The sequence below is a fragment of the Pinus tabuliformis genome, chromosome 2_1 (genome assembly GCF_031772625.1).
Source record: "Pinus tabuliformis cultivar Carrire ecotype Pingquan chromosome 2_1, CPIR1, whole genome shotgun sequence".
Classification (NCBI taxonomy): domain Eukaryota; kingdom Viridiplantae; phylum Streptophyta; class Pinopsida; order Pinales; family Pinaceae; genus Pinus; species Pinus tabuliformis.
In genome coordinates, this window is record NC_142299.1 from 524,213,705 (window position 1) to 524,241,051 (window position 27,347).

General features: G+C 40.6%; 1 protein-coding gene across 1 annotated transcript; it reads left to right on the forward strand.

Annotated features, from left to right (window-relative positions):
* On the forward strand, window positions 1-11,353 carry LOC149201256 (uncharacterized). Its single transcript, XM_089402905.1, has 3 exons — window positions 1-1,247; window positions 10,103-10,278; window positions 10,395-11,353. Exons 1-3 carry the CDS (start codon window positions 221-223, stop codon window positions 11,037-11,039), a joined length of 1,848 nt encoding a protein of 615 aa, XP_089259031.1. The 5' UTR covers window positions 1-220; the 3' UTR covers window positions 11,040-11,353.
* Window positions 11,354-27,347: the final 15,994 nt, after the last annotated feature.

Genomic DNA, 27,347 nt, shown 5'->3' on the forward strand with positions numbered 1-27,347 from the left:
GTTTGCAGCCACAATGTGCGACTATAAAGATGGGTACAGCCCGGTCGCTGGGATTGAGATATATTAGAGGCCAAAGGAAGCCAGGTGGCGCATGTAGAGTTGCAGGGTAGAGTATTATAGCACAATCTGACCGATATCTGTGCAGGTTCATAGCGTTGTTTGAGTTCAAAGAAATTAAAGATCCATTGTTCATGTCATAGCAAGTTTGTTATCGGCAACCATGGTGGCGGACGGCTTTAGGGAGGAGCGGCTGCAGAAGGCGTTCTTGGAGCTACAATCCCATTCTTCAGCCCTGGTGAACTTCACCGTCGAATGGAAGGAGCTCGAGGACCTCTTCAACGAGCTTGAGAGGACGTTGCATAAGCGCTTCGAAGATCTCGGACAAAGGGGGAAGGAAAGTGGAAAGGAGAAACAAGCAGAGGCAGAAACGAGCACTGGAAACCCCAATGAGACCGCGGATAAAAAATCCACTGCAGAAGGAAACGCTGGAAACCCCAATAAGAACTCGGAGGGAAAATCCGCCGCAGAAAAGAGCACTGGAAACCCTAATGACACCTCGGAGAAGGAATCCGCCACAGAAAAGAGCACGGGAAACCCTAATGAGACCTCGGAGAAGGAATTGGCCACAGAAAAGAGCACGGGAAACCCTAATGAGACCTCGGAGAAAAATTCCCCCGCAAAAAAGAGCACTGAAAACCCTAAAAAGACCTCGCTGGCCTTAAAACGTGCCGTGAATCCGCGCCCAAAGCTGAAATCTCTATGCCAGAATATGGACGGCGAGGGCCTCCGGACCTTCTTAGCCAGTGCCCATGAGGTCACGGCGGTCCGTAACGAAGTCCCCGCGGCGCTGAGATGTGCTGCGGACCCGGCCAAGCTGGTTTTACAGACCCTGGATGGTTTTTATCCCGCCGGTCATGAGCGGAAACCGCCTAAGAGCCTTGATGCGCAGAGATATGCGTGTGATTTGCTCTTGGAGTCGCTTCCCTCTGTTTTGTCGCCGGACAAGGTATCGTCGAAGGCGCAAAAAGATGCTTTGAAAATTGCTGCTACCTGGAAATCTAAAATGAGCGCCGACGCTTCCCGGATCTCTCCTGTGAAAGCACACGCATTCTTGCAGCTCTTGGCTTCTTACGGAATTTCAAAGGAATTTAACGATGACGACTTGTGTACGCTAGTCCTTCACATTTCCAGTAATCCGGAGGCGCCGGAGCTCTGCCGTGTGCTTCAAATTAGTCACAAGATACCAGGTTGCTGTACTTTGCCTTTTCTGTTTCAGCGGGTATCTAGGTTCAGTTTAGCTTTTGTATTTAGGCAAAGTTTGCTGAGGGTTACATCATCAGTTTATACTGTATACTTTATACGTAAAATAAAAAATATACCATTCACCAGCCAGGGGGTTGGAGTTCGCTATTTTGTGCGTTTTAATGTGTTTTTCCCGTGTTTGTGTAGTGGCTTGGTTAGTCCTTATTTGTTTTTGAAGTAACCTTCTCTTCTGTTCGACACCGAGACTTCTCAGTCTCTAGCATATTTTTTGCTCTTGCGCCTTGTTTTATATGTCCTCTTTCTTTTTCTTGCAGCTTCTTTATAATTTCTTTTAGCTATATATTAGCGTTTAACGATACACTCAGTGTTTTATCTTTTCCTGCTCTGAGTTTTGATGTAGTAGTTGTTTGTCAACTCCCAGTTTTTGTTACCTACACTCTTGAACTCCTTTTGTCCCATCGATATACGTTTGTTGTCATTTGTTCGACATTAATAAACTGTTCTAACGTCTGATCGATTTTCATTATATAATTGGAACAGTCATCAACAACACCATCTTATTTATTTATCTTCATTATAGGTGGACCAGTCATCATCAGCAGCTCGTAGTTGAGGTTCGGCTTTATATGTTAAAAACCTTAATTTGACAGTGTTCAAAACTAGTTTACAGCAAAATTCGTACCTTGTGTATACGCACATCATGGCAATCCCTGTAGTTTGTACATTGAGCAGAGAGAAATCCCTAGACTCAAGCAGATGATTCCTTAAAATACTATGCGGCCACCCTTTTACAATGAACTGTGCACATGCATCTCATATGGCTCCCTTCCATCCTGCTTTTCCTTTTTGTGTTATGTGGGTAGATAGCTCTTTTCTAAGGAAATGGACTCGACCTTTGGCTTAGGTGGCCCGACTAGAGAGGCTATTATGCCGATTATGCCAAGTATTTTCACCCGGCCTCATCTGTTGAAATACTAGGTATTTGTTGCTTGTCAAAGATGCTGAGACTCCCGCTAAATCTCAGATTAAATAGATGATTCTACTAGTCAAATTAATACGGCTATGTCTTCAGGCTTTTTGAACCTGGGTGCCAGCTGTTAAAACTGGACACCTTGTAACCTCGTATAGGTAGAATGCTGTAACAACATTGGCTTTTGAACAATTTTTGTTTGCTTTAAAATGGACTTACAGATCTTCAAGTCAGAAGAAGTGAATTTGGACTTCAATCCTGATAGCTTTATCTTGATAGTTCTTTCTTGTTAGAATTGTGATTTTCCTCGTCTCTCTGAGTATATTCTGTGTTTTCTAAACAAGTCTTATCGATATCTAAAATTGCAAGTTCAAAATTACCTTGACTATTTTGGTATCCCTTAAAAAATCTCTTTTGCTATTTTATTTCGTAGGGTGCGCATGTTGAATTTCAAATCACCAATGTTTTAGAAGCTCGAATTGGACTTGGAATTGGTCCAAGGTCAAACTAGACTCAGATCGGAATCAGCTGATGGCTAGTTTTATGAATTGTTTGCGTGAACAGATTCACAGTAACGGATACTCCAAAGGAAACAGATGCTAAGCCCATGAAATGGATCCCAAATATTCCAGGTGTTTTTGGACCAATGGATACCCCGAGAAATTGATTTGTAAATGGAAAATTTCCAATAGCCGATACTCCTCGAGATTAAAACCCTATACGTTATTCGTAATCAAGGTCTGATTTATCTCTATGCCAAGACTTGTCCTCAATGTCTGATTTGTCCTTGTATGCTGCGATGTTGGTCACTTCACTTACACTTTCATTTAGTCATGTCATATTCTTTAAGAAAACCACATTCACCACTATTATGGACATGCGAATGTGGCTTACAAAACTGCTGAGAGTCATGACCTGCTTACATGCTTATGCCGAAGTGGTTTTGTCATCAATAATCAACGATGGTAATAACTTATTAAACTATTAGTAACAATACAATGGATGGTGAATATTAATATGGATGAGAATTCTCTCTTTTCGGTTATGGTTACAACATTTAGTTCTACTCTTGTGATACCTGAATGGTTTTGAATCTAGACTCTGTTCTTTTATTTTATTAAAAATATATTTTTATATCCTTTTACTTGTAATTTCCATGCCATATTTGGATCCTGGCTTTTCATAAATCTGGCGGATCTCTATCTGGATCTGTATCCATATCCTGGTAACTTATCTAAATATACATAAAATGTTAAAATTTTAATAATTATTCTTTAATAGAGATTTTGAACAACCAAATTGGCTGGTTGGGTCCTGGTGAAATTGATTAACTGGCAGATTGAACAAGTTGAACCTGTTCACAACTCGGTTTGAGGTCCCCAAGGGGTGAACTGGACAAACTGCAAATGACTATTTTTTGTAGGCACGCATCATTGTAGAAAACAATTTCAGTTGTTCATGTTTAGTTCTGATTCTGTGTTCTTGGTGGTGGTCCCAGTGATATCACTGTCACAGGGAAGCACATCTGTCTTGATTGAGTTTTCTTGTCTGTTGTTAAAAATGTGGTGATGCCCAAGAAAATATTGGTTTGAATCAAACCACAATCAGAAGCCTAGATTGATGGTGAGAAGTTAATGATGTGTAAGAAAAAGCTAACTTCTTGGACAGCTCCACCCACCCAAACCCATTGCCCTCCATCAAACTGATACTATTTTAATTAAATATAAATATGATACGACATGTGTAAAGTTTTGTAGATGTTCTATGCTAAGAGCAATTTCACTTTTCTCACAGCAATCATATTCTCACAGCAATCATACAAGTAGATAAGCAAAATGCAGATAGAACATATAAGCAGATCTTACAGAAGACAAATCAGAAACAAGAAAAATGTATGTGTTCGTTTCGGCGGTCAACAGGATGCTTCAACCAGCAAAGTCTCCTTTGGTCAGCCAGCCCAGCATGTGTCACAACAACCCTCCAACCAGTAGATGAGTCAACCCAAGTCAGTTCTACAAAAGTCAACGCTGGCCTGAAAAGTCAACGCAGGGGCAGCAAGCTAAAAGTCAACGCAGTAGCAAAACGGTCAACCCTTTGACCTCGATTTTTGTGCCAGGTAGTACTGCCTTCAAAAAATCGAACCTCCCACAAGTTTTCAGCTTGTTTGGACCAAGCGTTGACCAAAGTCAACGCTGGTCAAACTTCTGCGAAACCCTAGCAGCAGAAACCCTAGCAGCAGAAAATTCTTCTTCGTCCTTCCTACGTGTGGCTGAAATTCGTCCTCCAGGTAGCTCGTACTTTTTAGGATGAGAGAGGAAGATGTGAGTTGTGTTGTGATCAAATTCTCTCCAACTTTTCCTGTATATATATCCATCAATGAGGGTGTGTGACACATCTGTTGGGCATGTGAGCCTACATTACAAAACTGGCTGACCTTGCACATATAATTTATTAAGAATAATAAATTCAAAATATAAGTTCTGCTCATCGGATTAAAACTATTTTTATATGGATTTTACACCTCTCAGAAAGAGGAATCCAACAAAAATATTAGCCTCTTAATCTGAGCATCAGAACATGGAGTTTGGACCTAGTTGTCCAAATTTAACACTCCCTCTCAACTAGGGAGAACTCCATCTATTAGTGCAATTAACATCGTGAGTCATCCCGCCGAAACTTGCTTTGCTGGCTTCTTTATTTCAGAACAGAAGTGGGTCAGTCACAAAGACATCATTCCCTGACTGACATAATCAGTCCAGAGGTCCCAGACCTCACAAATCTTGATCCCAGATCAAGTGGTTGGACCATGCCATCCTAGATAGAGAGTACGGCAATCTCTGATGCGTCCATCAGTCTTTGCTAATAGTCTCTAGCTTTTCCACACCTCATTGGCCAAATGAGAGGTACTTCCCATGAGCCCTGAACTCAATGGGTAGGATGCATACGGGGCACAGATTAAATGAGTGGCGAACCAGCTCAATAATCACAACGGTGGGGCAGAAGCATTATGAGTGCTTATAGCTCCGAGAAGCTATCCCCAAAGCCCCCCAGAGCTCCCAGAGCTCATCGTCCAACAGGACCCACATCATAGGGTCTTTCCACGACACCAAGACTCTCACGGAAGGTTAGGAACTTGACCTTCCCCAGGGGCTTAGTGAGAATATCCGCGACCTGCTCATCAGTTCCTATATGATCGAGCCTTACGGCGCCTCGCTGTACCATATCTCGGATAAAGTGGTACCTGATATCAATATGCTTGGATCGGTCGTGGAACACAGGATTCTCAGTCATACGAATCCCACTCTGATTATCACAGAGTATTACAGTGGTATCTAGCACATGTTGGAACAGCTCACTAAAGAGCTTTCTCAACCAAACTGCTTCACAACAGGCCATACTAGCAGCAATGTATTCGGCCTCCGCGGTGCTCAAAGCCACCGACTTCTGCTTCCTGCTCATCCATGAGATCGAAGCAGAACCAAGATTGAAACAGCATCCAGATGTGCTCTTACGATCCACCACACTGCCAGCCCAATCGGCATCAGTATATCCCCGGAGTATCACACTCCCAGCAGTGTATCTCAGCCCATGGTTTATTGTGCCCCGAAGATATCTCAAAAGATTCTTGGCACCAACCCAGTGAAAATGATGAGGCTCAACCATCTGTTGACTCAAAGTATTCACTGCAAAACATATGTCCGGACGGGTGTTCACTAAGAACATCAAAGCTCCTATGAGTTGACGATACTCAGTAGGATTGGCCAAGATAGGCCCTGCAGCGTTGACGCTCAACTTCTTAAAGTTGAGTTCCATTGGTGTCGACACGGACTTACAGTCCACCATCCCAAATCTTTCCAGAAGCTTCACAATATACTTTCCTTGAGAAAGGAAAATCTTTCCAGGTCTCTGCCAGACCTCCAGGCCTAGGAAATAGTGCATCAGTCCTAGGTCTTTCATCTCGAACTCAGCAGCAAGCTCCCTCTTACATTGATGAATGAGAGGGTCATCACCTGTCAGGAAGAGGTTGTCCACATACAACACTAGAATGAGAGGCTTTCCTTCCTCAACCTTAAAGTAAAGGTTTGGATCAGCATTGCTTCGAGTGAAGCCCAGCTTCATCAAGTAACTATCCATCCTCTCATACCAAGCTCTGGGTGCTTGCTTTAACCCATAGAGGGCTTTCTTCAACCTGCAGACATAAGTGTCTCGATCTTGAACTTCAAATCCCAGAGGTTGTTCTACATACACCTCTTCCTTTATTGCACCATGCAGAAAAGCGGTCTTGACATCCATCTGATGAAGACTCCATCCTTGCGTAGCAGCAAGGGCTATGATGGATCGGATGGTGGTATATCGAGCCACAGGTGCAAATATATCGTCATAGTCAATTCCTTCCTTTTGAGAGAAGCCACGGGCAACAAATCTTGCCTTAAACTTTTCAGCACTCCCATCAGATCCATGTTTAATCTTGTAGAGCCATTTAGCGGTGACAACAGATTTGTCCTTCGGTCTCGGGACCACATCCCAGACATCATTCTTCATAATAGCCTCATATTCTTCATGCATAGCATCCTTCCAGACTTGATGCTTGATGGCTTCCTCAAAAGATCCAGGTTCAGATTGTATAATAGTACTCATGGCAGCTAGATACCCTTGGTATCTACACGGCTTCTTGCTTTCTCGGAATGTTCCCCTTGGGGCAGCATGACCCTCAGCATCTTCGAGGGTGTCCCTGAGCCATGATGGCCTCTTTCCTAGAGAAGGGGAAGGATCAATAGGGTCCATTGGCCCTTCAACATTAGGCATAGTCTCATCCTGGGGTTCTTCCAGATTTCCAGGTCTTTCTTCATGGTTTTCTTCAGATCTAGGAAGATCTACTACTTTCTTCAGGGAAGCATCTTCGTCAAAAGTGACATCATGGCTTATCTCTACTTCCCTTTGACCAGGTACATAGACTCTATATGCCTTAGAAGTCTCACTGTAGCCCACAAACATTCCTTTCTTCCCAGTAGCATCCAACTTACTTCTCTTTTCTTTCGGCACATGAAAATAGACAGGACATCCAAAAATTCTAAAATGTGAGACATCAGGTTTCTTACCAGAGAAAACCTCTTCGGGAGTTTTGGAGTCCAAAGCGGAATGAGGGCATCGGTTTTGAATGTACACAGCAGTATTTGCAGCTTCTCCCCACAGAAACTTTGGAAGGCCCTGGTCACATAGCATGGCACGGGCAGCTTCCACAATAGTCCTATTCTTGCGTTCAACAACACCATTCTGCTCAGGAGTATATGCAGTGGTAGTCTCCCTCTTAATGCCAGCTTCTCTGCAAAAGTCTTTGAACTCATTTGACTCATATTCAGTGCCATTATCAGTCCTCAAAATCTTGATCTTCTTTCCGGTCATATTTTCCACCAAGGCTTTGAAGGTACGGAACCACATGAAAGCCTCATCCTTCTTCTTCAAGAAGTATATCCAGGTTTTGCGAGAGAAGTCATCAGTAAATGTCATATAGTAAGAACATCCCCCCAGGGATGTTACAGGCAACATACCGGAAAGATCAGAATGGACCAGTTGCAATATTTCAGATGTCTTTGTGACACTTGAGGGGAAAGGTCCCCTTGAGGCTTGTATGTTTTCCTTCAGCACAACCCTTACATACACCTTTATGATTATTTCCAAAATCAGGCATCCCTGTCACCACCTTCCTTGCTTCGGGAAGAGCCTTGTAATGAAGGTGTCCAAATCTTCGGTGCCATAGTTCGGTTTGACGGATAGTATCACAAGTCATAGCTCCCAACGGACTCCCTCCAACCTGGTAGAGTGTACCAACTCTAAAACCAATTGAGATAGCTTCCTTGAAGCTCTTCTTCCACATGAGTACCTTTCCATCAGAGAAAGTTACATTGAAACCTTTGTCTTCCATGGCAGATACAGACACAAGGTTTTTCTTCAATTTGGGTACATAGAGTACATCTTGTAGATGGAGGACTTGTCCTTGAGACAAGTGGAGGGTCACAGTCCCGGTCCCTTTCACAGGATAAGTGGCATTATCCCCAAGGATAATTTCTAGATTAGTATCCCTTTCAACCATGTCAGAAAGTGCTTCCTTGAATCCGGTGATGTGTCTTGAGGCACCACTATCGATTAGCCAGACATCCATAGTGTCGGGCGGAGATGCAGCTGAGAGAGCAGATATTAGAATATACTCATTTCTTTTATTAACAACATTAGACTCCTCATACCTGGTATTTCTGGTCCTTTTAGAAGGTGGATTGTTTCCTTCAAAGTGAGCCTTCCTCTTTCCTTTGGATTTGTCATTTCTTCGATTCCCATTCCTTCGGTGATGATTGCTATAGATAAAGTTTGTCTTCACCTCAGCTCCGATACCATGTAAAGTTTTGTAGATGTTCTATGCTAAGAGCAATTTCACTTTTCTCACAGCAATCATACAAGTAGATAAGCAAAATGCAGATAGAACATATAAGCAGATCTTACAGAAGACAAATCAGAAACAAGAAAAATGTATGTGTTCGTTTCGGCGGTCAACAGGATGCTTCAACCAGCAAAGTCTCCTTTGGTCAGCCAGCCCAGCATGTGTCACAACAACCCTCCAACCAGTAGATGAGTCAACCCAAGTCAGTTCTACAAAAGTCAACGCTGTCCTGAAAAGTCAACGCAGTAGCAAAACGGTCAACCCTTTGACCTCGATTTTTGTGCCAGGTAGTACGGCCTTCAAAAATCGAACCTCCCACAAGTTTTCAGCTTGTTTGGACCAAGCGTTGACCAAAGTCAACGCTGGTCAAACTTCTGCGAAACCCTAGCAGCAGAAACCCTAGCAGCAGAAAAATCCTCTTCGTCCTTCCTGCGTGTGGCTGAAATTCGTCCTCCAGGTAGCTCGTACTTTTTAGGATGAGAGAGGAAGATGTGAGTTGTGTTGTGATCAAATTCTCTCCAACTTTTCCTGTATATATATCCATCAATGAGGGTGTGTGACACATCTGTTGGGCATGTGAGCCTACATTACAAAACTGGCTGACCTTGCACATATAATTTATTAAGAATAATAAATTCAAAATATAAGTTCTGCTCATCGGATTAAGACTATTTTTATATGGATTTTACACCTCTCAGAAAGAGGAATCCAACAAAAATATTAGCCTCTTAATCTGAGCATCAGAACATGGAGTTTGGACCTAGTTGTCCAAATTTAACAACATGCTGCCCAATCTTCCTTATAAAGTTATTTTTACCTATCAATATCCCGTCAAAACTTGAGAGCTGGCTAAAATATTGAGCTAGTTTCATCACCCAATTGATTTTGGTAAGAAATTGTTTGAAGTAGCTTACTTTAACTACTTACAACTTTAGGCTTATTAAGAACATGTACCATTGGTGAACTGTTGAATGACGCATCTCCACTTATCTCTGCAGGCGACAGCCAAAGGATTCATGAGTAGCTTTTGTATTGGCTAGTTTGTAGAGCAATTCTCTTGATGTAATTGTGTTCATATAGGTGCTTTTATAGGCAACAGCATGTGATTTTATTAGATTAGTCTGTCCAAATGCATAGATTTTTTTTTTTTTTTTTTTCAAACTATACATCTGCTTTCCTAAGATCAAATGAATGTTAATCTAATTTTTGAGCTGCTATACAGTTTTCCTTGCCAGTTAATGGACTGGATTGTTAGTCATCTGATATTTTAGTTATTCAGAGAGATGTTTGTTCATTCGACTACTAACTGTGACTTTCTTAGTTGTATTGAGGGGTTTCAGAGCCTTGTGGGGTTTATTCAAGTTCTTTGCAACACTTTGATCTTCTGATGTGTGGATTGTGGTTCTGCATGACATGATTGGTCTTGTTTGTTGCAGAGGTTGTGGAAAAATTGAGTAGTGGTGGAAAGCGAATTGATGCTATTCGGTTTGTCTATGCATTTGGACTCGTAGAAAAATTTCCACCTGTGCTGTTGTTGAAGGCATATCTAGAGTACGCAAGGAAAGTATCAAAAAGATTAGCAAATAAGGGGAAAAACACTGTTGGTGCAAAGGTATCTTTACTCTTATGTGCGTGCTGTGCATGTTGCCTCGTTAATATAAAATTACTATCAAAATATGAACTTGTCACTCGGTTATATGCTCTGACCAGTTGCATGTCTTATTGCAGAATTATGCAGCCTCAAAAGAAATAGATTTATTGAAAAATGCAATTAAGTGCATTGAAGAGCACAAACTTGAATCACAGGTGTCTTCTAAAGATCTTGAAGAGCGTGTGGATCAGTTACAGAAAGACAAGGCAAAGAGGAAAAGACCTGAAAATGCCACTGAGAAGGCAAAGAGGACAAAACCTGAAGAAGCCATCAAGTCTGAGATTAAAATGTCTCGACCTAGTAGTGGTGTTGGTGCTGGTGTTCTTTCTGGTGCTGGTGCACTTCTCCCTAAACCTTCTGCTCCCAGTGCCTTTTCCTTTTCCAGTTCTTCTGCACTGCTCCATAAACCTAACTCTCCGAGGGCCTTTGCCTTTCCCAATTCTTCTCACTTATATCGTCCTGCTCCAGTGGCCAGTATCCCATCTTACAGTTTACCTGGTCAGGGTGTATACGACAGAGGAAGCCAAGGCATCTATCAATCAGCCTATGATGTTGGAAGCAACCCATCATCTCTGTCAAATTCTCATTTATATCCATCAGATCATCTACAATCGTCTTTGTATGGAGTTGGCTCTTTTCGTGGATCAACCAATTATGGAAGCGATAATATTGGCAGTGGTGTGCCTCCGGCAACTTCTTACCAGTCTTCATATTCACATTAGGTTTGCTTTATTTGGTATTGTGGAAGCCATGCACTGAGCTCCTGATGCTCACTGAAGCACCTGCTAATGGAAGTTTGAATTAATCACTTCTCAGTTACTGGTCTAGAAAGCATAACCTTATCAACCATTTAAATGTAATCTTTTGTTTGGGCAATGGGATCGGCTGAATAGCCTTTCTAAACCCTCTCGGAAAGTTCTTCTTCTTAGTTTTTTGGGAGGATCTGCTTTTGGAAAAAGTATCTGATTTGTCCTGGTGCACTCTGTAAATGCTAAATATGCTTTTGTTTTCTATTGAAAGTGTCTAGTTGCTAGCATATCATGCCATCGATTCTGTGACACGTTCTGCTTGGCATACATGTCAAATTTGTATGAATTAAGTAAGAAGAGGACCAACAAGAAACCATGAAGAAGGGTCCGGCATACATGTCAAATTTGTATGAATTAAGTAAGAAGAGGACCAACAAGAAACCATGAACAAGGGTCCAATAAGACATCGCCAAAGTCATCGTAAAGAGGACTTCTAGAGTGATACGAAGGGGATAAATTATTTGGGGCAATATTTACATATTTTGTTTCTTATTTTTCCATTCCTCTGGCTGCTATTATGTTAGATTTCCAAGTTTTAAAATCTTGTAATATAATCCTTAACAATGTTAATGGCACTTATCTTGCTGGTATGGTGTTAGATTTCCGAGTTTTAAACCTTGTAATATAATGCCAAATTTCTTTCACACTAATCTCGTTCCTGGAAATAATGGATGATACTTACCCAACATATAGCATATAGCTTATCAACCCTGGAATTTGGTCCTTTAAACACATGACATCATATCTATTTGACATTTAAACACATGACATCATATCTATCTGACATCAAGAGCAACGAGCAACATAGAGGAGCTTTGCCATTAACATGCATAAACCTTCGCTTCAGAGGGTGGTGACTTGATCTACCCAAGTGTGATAATCACAGCCATATTCAATCAGGAAATCATCCACTTTAAATCCATTGGACTCTGGGATTTGCTTCAAAGAACCGTATATTCAATCAGGGAATCATCCACTTTGAATCCATTGGAATCTGGGATTTGCTTCAAAGAACCGTAGTGATTTGATCTACTTAAGTGTGATATTTGCTTCGAAGAAGGGTAGTGATTTCATTTATTCAAAGCGATATTTGCTTCGAAGAAGGGTAGTGATTTCATTTATTCAAAGCAACCATATTCAATTAGGGTTGTCATCCACTCTGAATCCAATAGGTTCATGGAATCATCCATTGATTTTAACAAGAAGCCTCTTGATTTCACTGATTTAACTTTTATAGGATGAGGGTAAAATCCCTATATAATTCGAGGAAAGGATGTTATGTGCTCTTGACCTGCGAAAAGATGCTAGAACAACAAATATGTGAAGAAATACAACCCAGAACACAGAACAGATAAGAAATAACAGCACGTATTTTATTATTTAGAAAAAAAGCAAGGTTCACTTGCCTCTTCGAGGGGGCAACCTCCAATAAAGTAGGGCTCGATTACAAAATAAGACACGACGCTCTTAAATGGGGAGTCTCTATCCTTTTTATATAGGAGGTTAGTACCATGGTTCTTATTAATACCATCTATCTAATACCATGGCCCATTTGCAACTAACTGTGGTTCTTTCTTTAAATGCGGGTCAACCACTTACAATTATTAATATGGGCTTTATTGACTCTTTAACTAACTATAACTATGACTCGACCCTATTACATAAATAAGGGGATTAGGGTTGGACCCTAACATGCCCTCCATAAAAACCATAAAAACAACCTTGTCCTCAACGTTGAAGCTGCGGAAACTGCTGAAGAACAGTGGCTAGTTCCCAGGTCGCATTTTCTGGAGAGTTGTCTTTCCACTCGACAAGGACTTCCTTGATCGTGCAGCTGTGTAGGTGCCGTTCTCGCGTGTCAAGAACCTGTTTAGGTTGGAGCCAGATTGAACCTTCTTCATCCAATTCCGGTAGATTGGTTTGAATTCTGTAATTGTTCCCAACCACTTTCTTGAGGCATGAGACATGGAAGACTGATGGATTTTTGCAGTCGGAGGCAAGGCTAGCTTGTAGGCTACTTCTCCGATGCGCTGAAGTATTTGATATGGCCCATAGAATTTTGGAGATAATTTCTGACAACCCTCGTCTTTGAGTGATGTTTGCTTATATGGTTGCAACCTCTAGAATACTTGATCCCCTTCTTGAAATGTGCGCTTTGAACGATGTTGGTCTGCCTGTTGCTTCATGCGATTTTGAACTTGATGGAGATTATCTTTGAGGTGGGCAAGCATGGTTGCACAGTTCTATAGGTGTTGATTCACTGCTTGTACCTTAGAGCATCCCGGGATATAAGAAGTAAGTGAAGGGGGGAGTTGACCATAAACTGCTTCATATGGAGTCATCTTGGCGGTGGTATGATAGTTAGTATTATACCACCATTTAGATAGAGGTAACCATTGTACCTGTGGATGTTGCTTTTCTGAAGTGAAACACTTGAGGTAGGTCTCCAGACATTTGTTGACTGCTTCAGTTTGACCTCAGTTTAGGGATGATAGGAAGTACTGAGTTGTAGTTGGGTACCTTGTACCCTGAAGAGTTCTTGCCAAAAGTTATCGGTGAAGATCGGGTCACGATCAGACACAATGGAAGTGGGCATGCCTGCAATTTGAAGATTTGGTCCATGAAAGATTGAGCCACCAAAGTGGGTGTAAAAGGGTGGGGTAGGGCGCAAAAATGAGCATACTTAGAAAGTTTGTCCATAACCACCATGATGACTGACTTGTTCCCTGACTTCGGATGACCAGTAATGAAATCCATAGAAACATCCGTCCAGATTGAGGCACGGATGGGCAATCGCTGTAAAGTGCATGGAGATTTGACTGTTTATCCTTGTGGCGCTGACACACATCACATTCAGCTACAGAAGTAAGAATGTCCTTTTTCGTGCCTGTCCAAAAGAATGAACGTAGAGTGCGAGCATAAATCTTCTGAAAGCCTGAATGGACTGCAGTGGGAGATGAGTGCAACTCTGCCAAAATGTGACTTTTGAGGGGGGATGTTGGTGACATCACTACTTTGTCCTTGTAGCGAAGAATCTCATCTTGCCAAGTGTAGTCCGCTGTGGAATTTGGATTTGATTGCAATTTATTAATGAGTTGGGAGAGCGAAGGATGTGAAAACCATTCCTTGTGAGCCTCTTCAATCCACTCTGGAATGGGAATAGAGATTGCTAGCAGGGTGCTTTTCTCCTCAAATCGGCATGATAAAGCATCTGCTACGACATTTTCACGCCATTTCTGGTAAATTATCTCATAATCATATCCCAACATTTGGCTAGCCATTTATTTTGTTGCAACGAGGATAGGCGTTACTCCAAAAAATATTCAAGGCTCTGATGGTCTGTGCAGATTTGGAAACGCCGCCCCAATTAGTATGGTCACTAGGTATCCACTGCATGTAAGATGGCCATCATCTCCTTCTCATAGGTAGATTGTTCCAAATTTGTCCGACTTAGTTGTTGGCTAGTGAAGGCCAAGGGTCGACCTTCTTGCATTAAGACAACCCCAATACTCGTACCTGAAGTCGAGTAGTGCCACTACGGGAATGGAACACATGGCATGTTTGAGAGTTATAAATCCCTGTTGCGCTTCATCATTCCAGAGGAATGAATTTTTCTTCAGGTGAGTGGGGTCTATCTATGCGACCATAATTGCGGACAAATTTGCAATAGTAGCTTGTGAGACCCAAAAATCCTCTTAAATTCTTCAAGGTCTTTGGTTGGGGCCACTCTTGCATTCACTAGATCTTTTTGGTATCCACCATGACACCTTCACGCCCCACAATGTGGCCCAAATACTCTACTTCTTTCATGCCAAAAGAGCACTTGGACAATTTGACAAATAATTTATGCTTCTAGAGCTGTTGCAACAACAGGTCTACATGTTGAAGATGTTTTTCCCAAGTGAGTTGTAGATGAGGATGTCATCAAAGAAAACAAGGACAAATTTTTTGAGATATGGTTTTAGCAGGTGATTCATGAGGCTCTAAAAAGTGGATGGGGCATTACAGAGACCAAATGACATTACCAAGAATTCATAATGGCCTTCATGAGTTCGGAAATCAGTGTTTGGAATGTCTACTTCTTTCATGCGAATTTGGTGATAGCCCGAGTGAAGGTCTAGCTTAGTAAAGAATTGACCCTTATTTAGCTCATCCAACAAATCATCAACAACTAGGATGAGAAATTTATCTTTGACCATCAACTTGTTGAGGGCCCTAAAGTCTGGACACATATGCCATTCCCTATCTTTTTTGAGCACCATGACCACAAGGGATGAATAAGGACTAATGCTAGGACGAATGACACCGGCTTCTAGGAGTTCTTTGATGATTTTTTCAATTTCATTCTTTTGGGTGAAAGGGTATCTATATGGACGCACATTTGGTGGTTGTGCCCCTCGGACCAAAGTAATGTTATGATCATGTTTCCCTCTTGAGGGTGGAAGTTCATGAGGTTTGTCAAAGACCTGCAGATAGTTGTTTAAGTCTTGTTGCATCTCAGGATGAATATGAAGAGAAGTGGGATGAAGGTTTGGATGGCATTAAATTAGGCGATAACTCCATGGTGGCCCTTTTTTAGCAACATTTCCATCCGATGCGCGCTGATGATAGGAGGAGCACCTCCTCGGAGTTCGTGGAGGGTATGCGTGTGGTCATTCTGCGTAAAGCTCATATATAACTCCTGGAAATCCATTGTGATTGGGCCGAGAGTGCGGAGCCATTTAGCGCCCAAGACAATGTCACACCCACCCATGTTGATGGCAAACATGTGGGTCTTTAGGTGGTAATCTCCCATTTGAAGTTTGACATTTTCACAGTGGCCGTCACATTTCATTGTCCCCCCATCAACAATCTGGTCGTGGAAGTTAGAGACTGCTCTGACAAAACAATGCACTGCTTTTGTGACTCTTTGATGGATAAAGTTATGCGTGCTACCATTATCAATCAAGACTACTACAGGGCGGTGTTTAAAAAAACCTTTGATTTTGAGAGTTTGGGGAGAAGAAATAATTGCCAAAGCATGGAGCGAGATCACTGGTTCTTCTGGTGTAGCTAGGAACTCATTATCTTGCTGATTGTCCTCATCTTCCTCCTCTGGTCCCTCAAAGGGTGGGGCTTCCTCAGTAGCATCAATTTGAAAGAATTTGGGTTCCTTGCATTTATGCCCCGGTGAGTATTTGTCATCACAGTAGTAACACAATCTTTGCTTTCTTCTTTCCGCCATTTCCGCTGGTGACACCTTTTGAACCATAAGTGTTTGGGCAGTGCTCAAACCCTGGGTGGGGCGTCCCTTGGCTGTGAAATTTGGATGAGGTGACTAGGTCGCTAATGCGCTTTCCACTTCACGAGCCATTGTGCATGCTGCCAGCCATGTGGCTGGGTGGTGCATCCAGACGTGGGCGTGTTTAAGTCTTGTTGCATCTCAGGATGAATATGAAGAGAAGTGGGATGAAGGTTTGGATGGCATTAAATTAGGCGATAACTCAATGGTGGCCCTTTTTTAGCAACATTTCCATCCGATGCGCGCTGATGATAGGAGGAGCACCTCCCCGGAGTTCGTGGAGGGTATGCGTGTGGTCATTCTGCGTAAAGCTCATATATAACTCCTGGAAATCCATTGTGATTGGGCCGAGAGTGCGGAGCCATTCAACGCCCAAGACAATGTCACACCCACCCATGTTGATGGCAAACATGTGGGTCTTTAGGTGGTAATCTCCCATTTGAAGTTTGACATTTTCACAGTGGCCGTCACATTTCATTGTCCCCCCATCAACAATCTGGTCGTGGAAGTTAGAGACTGCTCTGACAAAACAATGCACTGCTTTTGTGACTCTTTGATGGATAAAGTTATGCGTGCTACCATTATCAATCAAGACTACTACAGGGCGGTGTTTAACAAAACCTTTGATTTTGAGAGTTTGGGGAGAAGAAATAATTGCCAAAGCATGGAGCGAGATCACTGGTTCTTCTGGTGTAGCTAGGAACTCATTATCTCGCTGATTGTCCTCATCTTCCTCCTCTGGTCCCTCAAAGGGCGGGGCTTCCTCAGTAGCATCAATTTGAAAGAATTTGGGTTCCTTGCATTTATGCCCCGGTGAGTATTTGTCATCACAGTAGTAACACAATCTTTGCTTTCTTCTTTCCGCCATTTCCGCTGGTGACACCTTTTGAACCATAAGTGTTTGGGCAGTGCTCAAACCCTGGGTGGGGCGTCCCTTGGCTGTGAAATTTGGATGAGGTGACTAGGCCGCTAATGCGCTTTCCACTTCACGAGCCATTGTGCATGCTGCCAGCCATGTGGCTGGGTGGTGCATCCAGACGTGGGCATGTTTAAGTCTTGTTGCATCTCAGGATGAATATGAAGAGAAGTGGGATGAAGGTTTGGATGGCATTAAATTAGGCGATAACTCCATGGTGGCCCTTTTTTAGCAACATTTCCATCCGATGTGCGTTGATGATAGGAGGAGCACCTCCTTGGAGTTCGTGGAGGGTATGCGTGTGGTCATTCTGCGTAAAGCTCATATATAACTCCTGGAAATCCATTGTGATTGGGCCGAGAGTGCGGAGCCATTCAACGCCCAAGACAATGTCACACCCACCCATGTTGATGGCAAACATGTGGGTCTTTAGGTGGTAATCCCCCATTTGAAGTTTGACATTTTCATAGTGGCCATCACATTTCATTGTGCCCCCATCAACAATCTGGTCGTGGAAGTTAGAGACTGCTCTGACAAAACAATGCACTGCTTTTGTGACTCTTTGATGGATAAAGTTATGCGTGCTACCATTATCAATCAAGACTACTACAGGGCGGTGTTTAACAAAACCTTTGATTTTGAGAGTTTGGGGAGAAGAAATAACTGCCAAAGCATGGAGCGAGATCACTGGTTCTTCTGGTGTAGCTAGGAACTCATTATCTTGCTGATTGTCCTCATCTTCCTCCTCTGGTCCCTCAAAGGGTGGGGCTTCCTCAGTAGCATCAATTTGAAAGAATTTGGGTTCCTTGCATTTATGCCCCGGGGAGTATTTGTCATCACAGTAGTAACACAATCCTTGCTTTCTTCTTTCCGCCATTTCTGCTGGTGACACCTTTTGAACCTTAAGTGTTTGGGTAGTGCTCAAAGCCTGGGTGGGGCGTCCCTTGGCTGTGAAATTTGGATGAGGTGACTAGGCCGCTAATGCGCTTTCCACTTCACGAGCCATTGTGCAAGCTGCCAGCCATGTGGCTGGGTGGTGCATCTAGACGTGGGCTTGTATGGCGTCTTTGAGACCACTGATAAAACATTCCAAGTAGAATTCATTTCCCAGACCTCCTGTGCGGAATGCTAATTTTTCAAACGATGTAATATAGTCTTGTATTGTGCTTGTTTGTCTGAGCTTAGTAAGACGACCCAAAAAATTAGATTCATGTTCAAAGTGATCAGAAAGGGCTTTTGAGAATATTTGCCACGTAATTGGTCTTGCATCACACTTTTGATGCCACTGCCACCATTGCCATCTTTCTTGGTCGAAATAAAGGCTTCCCACACTTAGCTTGCTCATCATCTCTGATGTGATTAATGTGAAATATTGGTCCATTTGTGATAGTCATATGGCTGGATGAGAGCCATCAAATTTGTACATGTTCAACTTGGGCGGTCGAGGGTGGGAATGTTGGTGGTTTCCATGGAAGTGAAGAGAATGGCTAGATTCGCCCTCATGGTTTTCATTAAAGCATATGCCTACGATTGTAACACTGACTTGCCCTTTGTGATTGTGTCATTTAAGTTCTGGATCTGCCTCGTTAACTCCTTCAACTTTTTTTCAAGGGTGTCCATTTTCTCATTCGCCATAGCTTGAGCTCTGGTTTTTACCATGCATAGATCCGGTTCAGTTGTCGTCACTGTGAAAAAATTTAGGACCACTCGAAAATTTGAAGCTGACAAGTGAATGGTACCACCTTGCTCAACGTGTTGCCCTGATTCTTATGGGTTAAGTCTCCTATAAGCATTCTGGGAGGGCCTCAGACTTTTTATTTTTTATTTTTATAACTCCGAAAGGAGTTTTACTCCTCACTTAGGAATACTGTAGTAGCCAATTCTCAGAATAGTTAATCCTGAGCAATGTCATGTGAGAATCACCCCAGCATATAGGAGCCACAAGCCTCCTCCTTGCACAAATATGCATATTTGTCTACGAAACCCTCAACTGCAGAGTGTGAGTAGGAATGTGGCAGCGACCGAACCCCCACTGCTAGATTTGAATGGAAAAGAAGATGATGGGCTATCTGTAGAGAGACAAGGGAACTATGGTCTCAAGGAGTGTCAGGTGCTACAGATCGCAATATATATAAGGGCCCAATAGTAGTACACGGCTCAATCTTTCAGGGCACTAAGTAAGGAGGATCAACTGTATCTTTGGCCGTACTATCTGACTACCCTATTGTACGTGCGAGTAATCTCCCCGAGCGCTGTTTTCGGTGTACTGTAGCATCACGACGGTCGATGGTTTATCTACAACAAGGTTTTAGGTGAGCCTAGGGGGGCCTCTGATATACCCAGATGGTATGTGGAAGATAGTCCGTGCGCGGTTCTGTCTAATGCGCTACTACTCGAAGGGGTACCCACATGGGTTACAAGGGAGTCCAACGAGCGTGACTATCTCTTGTATTTCTTGTGTATATGTCTCCCCAAATTCACAGGTTTATGCGCTCAACGACAGATCCCGTGGTTAAAGATGTCGGAACACGTCTCTAGCCAAAAAATTTCTGCTAAAAAAGGAGTTCCTATTGGCCCTGGAAAGTGCTTTGATACCACTTGTTATGCTCTTGACCTGCGAGAAGATGCCAGAATAGCAAATATGCGAAGAAATACAACCCAGATGAGAAATAACAACATGTATTTTATTATTCAGAAAAGAAACAATGTTCATTTGCCTTTTCGAGGGGGCAACTTTCAATAGAGCAGGGCTCGATTACAAAATAGGACACAATGCTCCTCAATGGGGAGTCTCTATCTTTTATATAGGATTCATACATGCAATACCATGGGTCAGTGCCATGGTTTTTATTAATACCACCTATCTAATACCATGGCCCATTTGCAACTAACTGTGGTCTCTTCTTTAAATGCGGGTCAACCACTTACAATTATTAATATGGACTTTATTGACTCTTTAACTAATTATAAATATGACTAGACTCTATTATATAAATAAGAGGGTTAGAATTGGACCTTAACAAAGAATGTCTTGTATGAAAAAGGAGACCAAACTTTGGGAATGCCCAAAATCATGTTTGTCTTGAAAAAGAATGAAAAAACATTGAAAATTCCCCTATAAAAAAAAAAAAAACACACCGCTAGAAAAGAGGTATTGGCAACGATTTTAAACTTCTAAAACCCGTTAGCAAATTAAAAAAAAGAGAGGATATGATCCAAAATAAAAAGTTAGTTCTATAATCATTATATGGGAGAAAGTGATACCACTAGCTAGTGGTTTTTATATAAAAAGAAGTAAGAGTTGGTTCCATAATCATTATATAGGAGAAAGTGATGCCACTAGCTAGTGGTTTTTATATAAAAAAAAAAGTGAGGTTCATACAAACTTTGATATGGCTTTCTTCTTCATAAAGTGAGAATCAAAACAAATTCAAATTAACTTAATCAGAGGTGTACAAACTTTGATATGATGTTATTCTTCAGAAAGTGAGAATCAAACAAATTCAAATTTTATCCATAACTTAGTCACAGACTAAGTGATCTTGAGAGACTAATTTTACAATAACTTAATCACAAGTGCTGTTGAGAGACTCGAGAGAATAGTTAGACAAGTGTTTAAGGAAAAAAATATTGAATGAGATAGTATAAAAAAATACAAAAGAATGACACGAGTGTTTTATGAAAAAGATCATTGAATGAGATAATACAAAATAATATTTAGATTAAAAAACATTGAATGAGATAATATAGAAGAATACAAAAGAATGGCACAAGTGTTTTATGAAAAAGATTATTGAATGAGATAATACAAAACAAGAGTTAGGTATAAGTGTTTTATGAAAAAAATCAACAAATGAGATAATATTAGCTTATATTCATCTTAATCTCAAAATTTTGGAAATTAAATCATGATTAAGTTATGCAAAATCATAATTTTGCAACCATTTTTTTATTTTTTATTTTTATTTTTTAAATTAACATTTCTGTTAAAATCAACTTTTAATAATATAAATAAATTTATTTTTATAAATAAATAAAGAAGTTTATAAATTTGGAAAATCTTATAATTGATTTTTCTGATATATGAAATATTTAATAAAACTAATTACATAATTTAGGAAAAACTTTTGCTTGTGTAGGAGGTTCCTTAGTTTTCTTTATTTGTTAAATGGTTGTTTTGAAGAATGGTGCTGGCAAGGTTATCAAAAGTTTGGCATCGACAACTTTGTGGCTCTTGGACTATTTCCCTTTGTGTTGCCGCTTTCGATCCGTGGTGGTGATGACTATAATGTTATATGTTCACTGTTTGTAGTGGTTAATGTTGTTGTTTGTAGTGGTTACTGTTGTTGTTACCTTTGTGTACTCATGAATGTGGTAGCTTCCATTTCTCATGTTGGTTATGTTATATGGCTTTCGCTATCTTTATGATGATGTTCCTTATGTAATCATGTTTCATCTCATACAATATAACATTTTTATTATAAAAAAAGTCTTGTTTTTTAAAATTTCTTTTCAAAGTTAGTAATTTTAATTCAAAAAATATAATTTCTTTTTGGTAAGTTGAAAATTTTTCATTACTCAAAAAGTATGTAGAAAGATGTCAAAATGCATGTGGCCTCACCCTGGCCACCTCGACTAAGTTTGTTTACCAATGCTATTGCCATGCTACATACAAAAAGCAAAATACTCAAATTGAGAGATCCACAACCTTATAGGTCTTACACACCAAAAAACAAAAAGAACTAACAAGACACCAGTTACCATAATCAGTCGTCAGAAGTGATAGAAGTAGGATTGTCTGGCCTCATTCTTGGAGGAGGAGGTGGGTGGTATACGCAATGGACATGTTGCTCAAAGTGAGTAAGCTAGATTTCTAGCTTGTCCATGATAGCTTGGAACATCTCCTGTTGCGTCGAAGTTCTCTTGTTGTGACCAACAATTGCATGCTCAACTGAACCCATGCTTCTTGATATGCCACCTTATCCTTGAGTGCACAGGCCTCGTCCATGACCTATGCCCTTGCTCTTGCTGCCTACTCTGCGGTTGCCCTGTGCCAGGACCCTACAATCTCTACTGTCCACATGATCGACTACTGGTCTTCTCCCACCACCAACTCCATGGCCTCCATGATATTTTCCTCACTTAATTTCAACAATATGACTATTGCAAACATCACCAACTCCCACACCACAACCCCAGGAACCAACCAAATAAGGTGTCCCCTCATTCAGAAGGGCCAATTCTAGTTTCACCACCACATGAGCACGTGAGGATCGGGGAAGTAACTTTATCCTGGAAGCCCGACCAAAAACCAAAGTTTCGAAACAAGCCCAAATTGACACTAACAATCACCTAATCAGCCCCTGCACCATGCCCCCAACAAACACCCACTCTACCATCTAGTCGACCATCACCATGGGCCCAACAGTTCGTGCCACAACCACGAAATGCGAAATGACCCAACCCCTCTGGTCTTCACCACTTGAAATCACCACTAATCTACTATAGACCCTAGCTAGAACTGCCAAACGACCCTTCACTAGGCGGGTCCAAACTAAAGCCGCCCAACTACACACTAGAGAGGAAAAACACTCAGACTCCCAAAAGCCTGAGAAATGCTAAAGCCACTGAGCTTCCCCAAATAGAATTCTGCGACCAATAGCACCAGGAAGGAAAAAACAAACAATGCCAATTACAGAGAGCTAGATTATGGCTCCAGAGCCACAAGACGAGCAAAATCACCACCAACAGAACACCGGGTACCACTGGCCACAACGCCAAACGTTACACACAGAGCCACCACACCACCACCTGGGATGCCTACTCAAGGAGCTACCCAGGCCCGAAACACCTATCCTCAATACCAGCGATTTCTCCAACCAACAAACCCACTACCCAAAAAATGAAAAATAAGGTTTCACCCACAATGATAAGGAGGGAGTTGTTACCTTAATGATCCCACAGGAGGAGTGATGGATGGATATCCACCATTATACCCACATAAACTAGAGAAAAAGAACCACAAACCAATTCACATCTCGCTGAAAGCCAAATACCTTTCTGAGTGTTGCATGATTAACACTATATAACCACCTAAAAACAAGCTCCATGAATCCCCATATTTCTTTTCTCGCAAGTGAGTTATGTGAATTCACACAAACAAAGGCAGTGACATTAACCGCGACATAATGGGAAGACATATTGCCTACCCTCCTCCACCCTTGCCAAATGTCGTAAGTCATGCGTCGAATGTCAATGGATTACAACTATCCACCACCCAATATATTTTTTATTAATTAAATATAATTTTAACAATTTTACATTTTCACATTTAAAAAAAACTTTTTTAGTAATTTATTTTATATTAATTTGAAAATTTAAATAAATATTTATACAAATAAAATATATTATTCAAAAAATCCTTCTAAAATATTAAACATTATTACATAAAATTATTAGACATGCATTTCTAACCAATTCCTTTAACTATAAGATTATAAAATAACATTATTAAATTTAGTTACTTATAACGATATTGGTCTTAGTGGACAGTAATCAACACCATCATCATCATCATCATCATCATCATCAATATTTTATTAGAAAATAACCATTACCATCATTGAATTTAGTTGTGGCTAAAGTAGTAATCAAGTTATGATTTTAATTTTTTTGTTGTAAATCTCTCTTAAATTAATCTTCTATATATATATATTTTCCATATTGGACTCACAACATTCTCTATGCTCATACAACAATACAATCTGAAGCACAATTGAATACAATAGACAATTTGCTTGAAAACTAAAGATCTCCATTGAACACATTTGATCTTGGTTTCAAAAGGGAGAGTACAACTTGCATGTAGGCAAGAACAACAATGAAGAACTCAAAAGGTTTGTAGCAAACAACAACAAGAAGTGCAATAACTAAAGAGAAATTAAACAATAGTTCCAGCAACGAAAAAGAAGATGACCTCAAGGGGCACCTACATTTAGAAGATCATTTGCTCCTAGGGTTTGTGGCAGATTTGATATACTTCAAAGGAGAATCAATAATTCATTTTGTCCTTTGATGGATGATGTAGAGTGCTACATCTACCACAATTTTGTACAAGTGGAAGAAAATTGCAAAAGCAGAGTGTTCACATCTTACCGATAGAATGTGCAATAGTTTGGACAACCAAGAAGAGGACCGACCATCATGTATAATTATGCATTTAATGGATTTTGTTTCTCATGTAAACTATTTTGCCACAAGGTAGTTGATTGCAGATCTGGCCCTTGGCGGAGAGGCACATTTTATATGAGGCATAGATCTAGCATGAGCAACATGAAATTTGATCCTCTTGCATCATATCTCAGTCATGTGGAGTGTTATACATGTCACAAATTTGGTCACATGGAAAGAGATTGCATGCTGCTTAATTCTTCAAGGAAATTTCAAAAGCAACAACATATTCAAAGAAGATCTAGTAGAAATTTTGAGAAAAATGAAAAATGGAAACCTAGGACCGTGTGGAGGAAGAAAGAGCAACAACCCATGAACTAGAGATATCAACCCCCTCTGTAGTATATTGGCAACCAATTTCATATTTTGAAAAGACCACAAAAATTTATGAGAGTCAGGGGGAGTGCATGGCAACATGATGAGTTGGTGGAGATGAGTAGCAACAACATGGTATGTTCATGACCTCTTGCATTTTTAGGTCTACGTGATCAACTTTCCTTTTGGAGGTATGTGATTTTAGGGGGAGCTATGTATGGTATAAGGTGTTGAGAAATCTATAGGGCAATGAATAGTGTGATTTCTCTTTACTTGATAACTGCTTGTAATGTCTTTTTACTTTAATTTACTTATTAGCTTCGTTACTTATTATTATGTTTGTATATCATGAGACAACTACCAAAACAAGAAGAACAATAACACATTATATAGGCTGCAATCCAAGGCCAAAACCTCTCCACTTGAGAGGGAAACCCGCAATTCTCTTCTCTTCCTTATAGATTCTTCAATTGACGAATTTCAAGACCTTTAGACTGAAACCAATACCCTCCAAGACCAAGACAAACTTCTCCGGATGATATGCTATCCTTGATCAAGTCAAATATTAGAAGCACTCAATGAGTGATTGACCTATAAAATAAAAGACCATTGAAATGAAACCCATGCTCTAAAAATAATTTTCTTTCATTTTACAATTTACAAGAATCAAAATTACATTTCATATTTATGAAGACCGAACCTAGTTACACATATTTCAACATACGGTTTGCATGGATTACTTGTCATTTATCCTATTTCTTTCACTCATTCATTTGTAGCAATTTATTATATGTTTCCATAAGTGAAAGAGTACACTTTTCAGCCATATATATGTTCTTGGTATCATTGAAAACTAGTTGAAAATTTCATGTGTAATTATGCATAGAATAACATCTTTGGTTCAACCATGTGTAGAGGAGAATAATATTTTCGGCTATATGTTTCTACATGTTCTCTTGATATTGTGGTTGAAATGGCCCATGTCCATGTATTCTATTTGGTATATTAGTCCAATAGCATTTGATTTTGGCATGCATTAGGAGGAGATATTGTTTTGGCCATGAAAGCACCTTTGAGTGCATTGATATAACAAACATGCATGGAGAGAATGTGTTGGCATGCATTGTAGTGAGTTTATTGCTTCAACAATGCATGCACTCATGTGTGAAAGATTAGCATTGTAATCTCTATTGTTTTCATCATTGGTTGAGTGATTTATGCATAGGAGAGTGTTATGAGTCTTGGTCCATGCATTGGAGGGAGTCACGTGAGTCTTGGTCATACATGAAAGAGTCTTCAGAGTTGTTCATCCATGGATGTGCTATTGGATGTAACTTGTTTCAGCCATGTGTGGGTTATTATATATCTTTGTTATAGCCATGTACTCATATTATGAAGCCTTCTACGTTGTTGTTTCATCATTGAGCCTATTGATTGAGAGCAACTTGGTCTAAGAATGCATTGAAGAGTGTGTTCATGAGAGTTTGCTTCACCCATAAATAGACTATTTGGAGGCATTGCATAACCATGATATATCATTCTCATAGCCATGTATTAGGTCTATGAAGCCTTGTAATCATTGCATATCTTTTGTTCTATGAGGAGAAAGCCTCTTGTGTGTGATAAGGAAGCATTGGAAGTAGTAGATAACATGTACAACAACTTGAAGAGATGTTCTTAGTCTCATTACATATTTAGGGGGAGTTTGTTCATCCTAGCAACATAAGAAAACACATGGTATTTGCATAGAAGCATGGTGTTTGTGTTGGCATAGAGACATGGTTGATTGGCATGGTGTTGGCGTGAGGAGCTAATCAATTGTCATTCACATATTAGTTGATATCGACAGTGTTCAACATGTTGTTAAACCATACTTATCTACCCTTTACCAGCTATACAACCACTTGAGTGAGTTTGAGACCAATGAGTTGGAGATATTGGATATCAACTTGGTGTTGTGGCTATAGGTTGATATCAATTCCAAAGGGGGAACATGTTGGGCATGCTGGCCTCATAGTGTTGGCATTGATGCAAACCAAGGATGTCAACCTAGGATTTCTACTGAAGGAGTCATCCATGGAGTCGATTGTGTTGGCATTGATGTTAACAAGGTGGGTTTTTCATGATGATTAGAGGATTCATGACATGTTAGTGAAGTTTTTATGATGGTTTCATAGGGTTTACATGTTCTGAAGAAGCTTGCAGAGGAAGATGGACAAGCCCTAGAAGAGCTAGAGAAATTTGACTGAGGTTTGGGCTAAAAAATAGAGTAACATAGGTCATAAGAGGACAACTTGCACTATTAATCACCCTAGCAGGCTTTTCAAATGTGTTATAACACTCTTCTTGAATGGATAAGGTGCATTACTTCCTCTAGAGTGGATTTCACAAATTCTATGAGTACTCCAGTGAATTCTAGGGGCATTTACTATTGTTTTTACACATGGTATTTCATTAGATAGTTTGAGGAAGTTCACTC